Genomic DNA, 3,354 nt, shown 5'->3' with positions numbered 1-3,354 from the left:
GAAGACTGGGATTCAATTTCCAACATCCACATGGCATCTAACAACAGTTCGTAATTCTAGTTCCAGGAGAATTCAACACCTTTTTTTTTACTTCCACAGGCATTGTACAACATGGGTGCACTTACATACATGTAGGCAATACACTCATACACATAAAATTAAAAAGCAATAGATAAAACATTAAATAAAATAATAAGTAGGTGAGAGTTATGAAAGAGAGAGACGGTAGTACTGGCTCTACTGTGCATGGGCTACTCAGGAAATATTCACCATAATGAACATTTTAAAAAGAATAGAAAATATTTGTCAAGACATTTCACATTCTTGTCACAAAGTATATCTTTAAAAATAAATATACTAATGAACATAATATATGATCCATGAAATAGCTGATAACCTAATAGTTCAACTATAATACAGGTTTAGGCAAAAATATCACAGGTACTCTTAGAACATTATTGTAGTATTAAAATACCATAATCATGAGAATTCACTTCACCATTTACTCCTCTATCCCTTCCTGTCAAAACCCTGGCCCAGATAATCTTTTATCTCCTTGCTATGTTTACTCATCTGACTATTCTGGGAGTACTGTTAATTATATCTCTATATATGTAATTATATATTGTTCATTCAACAGTTTGCCATCACCCCACATCTTCAATTACACCAGTCTCTGATGCCCACAATTCTATTTCTTAATTTCTGTTACACAAACTTTTAGAAATGTTTATTGATTTATTAACTTTGTTATTGTACAACAATAATTGGTTTAATTGGTTTTATTATGACATTGTCATACATATGTATCTCTGTAGTTCGCCCACATTCCCTTTGCTTTTCCTTGTCCCACCTCCCTGGCATATACACATGTGTGTGTGTGTGTGTGTGTATACATAAATATATGTGCATTTAAGTCTAGATTCTATGTATGTGAGAAAACATAAATGTTTTCTTTTATTCTCCATGACTGTCTTTTACTTCCCTGTTCCCTTTATTCCTCTTCCTCTCCCAAGTGTCCCCTTCCTCCACTCCCACATTCTTGTCTATTTCTTTCTAGAATCAAGATTTGTGTGTGTGTGTGTGTCTTATTTTGCTTAAGATTGTGATCTCCAGTTCCATCCACTTCCTAGTCTATAATCTCATTATTTTTTTCTATTCCCTCTCCCTACTTGTGTTCCTGTAATAGACTTCCTGTAATAGAGGTCAGGGAGCTGAGCTGCTTCTTACAGACAACACAAAGTTTTACCACATGGAATTTAAAGCAAACATATAATTTATAATTTGTATGTATGTACCACATACCTCAGTCATCTAAGTAGCTACTTAAGAGGAATAAAAGCCAGCACATGTCCATGCAAAGTCCTTAAGAAGTGCTCAGAACACTTTTAGTTGTCTTATCAAATATCTGGAAATAATCTGGTTAGTCCTCTAGAGATGAATGAAAAAATATACTCTAGTATGGTCATACAATGTCTTACTTCCCAGTTCTCAAACAAGGTGATGTTGGTACCAATGGCAGTGTGGACAGATATTTAAACAAGAGGCACATCTTTTCTAGATTTGATGCTCAATTGCATTTCTGTGTTCCAGAGTTCATAGGCAGCACTGATTCCTCCATCTTATGCAGTATCCATAATCATAGTCATCATCATCACAATGTATTTTACATATTCCTCTCACGTTTTGGCATCTCTCAAGTCTGTACTTTGGTTTAACGTGACTTCTGACTGCAACAAAACAAAACAACAACAACAACAAAACACACAATGAAAGTAGACTGGAAATGAACTGGAAGAAGAGGGGGACCCATGGGTGGGGGAAGGTGACAAGAGAGGGAGATGGGTGGTTGAGTATGTTCACAGTACATTATAATATGTATGAAAACATAATAATCAAACCCATTCGATGTATAGTTTACATGTGCTAAAAACCAAGAACATTGATAAATGCATTTAAAGACATAATGTTACCACTCTAACTCATTTGAGTCAAATACAACCTGATCATGAAATAATCAGAATCCAGGAAGTGGGGAGGAGCAAGAAGAACTGTTTTTTTCTTTTTTCCTACAACTTAGCAGTCATTTGAGAAAGTGAAAAAGCTATAAACATTTTATTTGCATCTTGATATGTTTGATCCTGTCTTAAATCTCACACCATCAACACTCACCTTGAATGTCAGCTGGATCCTGGGGTTTTTGACCATATCATTTTTATTCTCCATTTATTAACTCCATTTATTAATTGACTGGCCTATCCATTTATTAAAATATTCATAGTTTACAAAGCTTGTAAATCCAGTGCTTACCTGTTTTAAACCTAATCTCACTGTCTTTACCAGTACCCTTTGCCTACTGTTTTGCGCTTCATTTCAGTGCTTTCTTTTAATTGAAACCTGCTTTCATTCTACCAGAATGTACCATTCTTTTCACAAACCAACAGTAACACTTGATGAAGAACATAACACAAGCTAGCATTTAAGTATAAGCATTTTTCTACTGTTATGTAGTTTATGTTCTAGCAGATTATTCTATAAACATACCGTAATTTTGATTTGTTCTAATTCTTGACAGCTTTGCCCACTGTAGCTCAGCAATGATGACACATTGGTTATACAAATAATTAATGACAGAGTTGTTGAAGAGGCTAAAGTACTTTTAACACATGAAGATAAGTATCGCTACATATATATTAAATTGGCTTTAATGAGATACCCAAAACAATGAAAAAATGTTCGGAGATTCTAAAGTCATTCCTCTGTACATCAAACTATAAATGTTTAATGTATTCATGCATTAAGTTATAGTAAAAGCAAGTAGGATTTGTTATTTTAAGATTTTCTTGTTAATTCAATTTATGGGCTGTGGAGATGGATCAGCAGTTAAGAACACTAGCTGCTCTTGGAGAGGACACAGATTTGATTCCCAGCACCCACATAGCAGCTAGCAATGTCACTCCAGTTCCAAGAGATCCCACGCCTTCTTCTGACTTCCACAAGCATTGCACGACATGGCTGCACTTACGTGCATGCAGGCAATACACTCATACAAATAACAAAATTTAAAAATACCTCCCAAAATTCGAGAATAAAATAAAGCAAACTTAGATTTAAATTATATCCCCATATGGGCCCTTCAGTCTGCATATGACCTAAATGAAATTCAGGTAGGTTCTTCATTTCAGTCAGTGAGATGATTACTTGACTTTTCAGTATTCTCCAAGCTTTAGTGAGGAAAAGGCACAAATGTCTTGAAGTTTCTAAAGTGTTAACTTTATTGAATTGAATGAAGTTGGTGGAAAACAGAAGGAAATTAAAGTAGAAGTGACTGTTAGGAGGGTTCTTTTACATGAA

The 3,354-nt window shown here is 34.6% G+C and overlaps 1 protein-coding gene across 1 annotated transcript; it reads right to left on the bottom strand.

Annotated features, from left to right (window-relative positions):
- Positions 1 to 1,596: 1,596 nt before the first annotated feature.
- On the bottom strand, positions 1,597 to 3,048 carry Defb110 (defensin beta 110). The gene is made up of 2 exons (XM_017796128.1): positions 3,026 to 3,048; positions 1,597 to 1,723 (listed from the first exon to the last, which is right to left on the bottom strand). Exons 1-2 carry the CDS (start codon positions 3,046 to 3,048, stop codon positions 1,597 to 1,599), a joined length of 150 nt encoding a protein of 49 aa, XP_017651617.1.
- Between the last annotated feature and the right edge of the window lie 306 nt (positions 3,049 to 3,354).

This window comes from Nannospalax galili, unplaced genomic scaffold (genome assembly GCF_000622305.1).
Source record: "Nannospalax galili isolate Female #2095 unplaced genomic scaffold, S.galili_v1.0 scaffold329, whole genome shotgun sequence".
NCBI classification, from domain to species: Eukaryota; Metazoa; Chordata; class Mammalia; order Rodentia; family Spalacidae; genus Nannospalax; species Nannospalax galili.
Note: the sequence above shows the minus strand (reverse complement) of the source record. Positions and strands in the feature narration are given on the sequence as shown.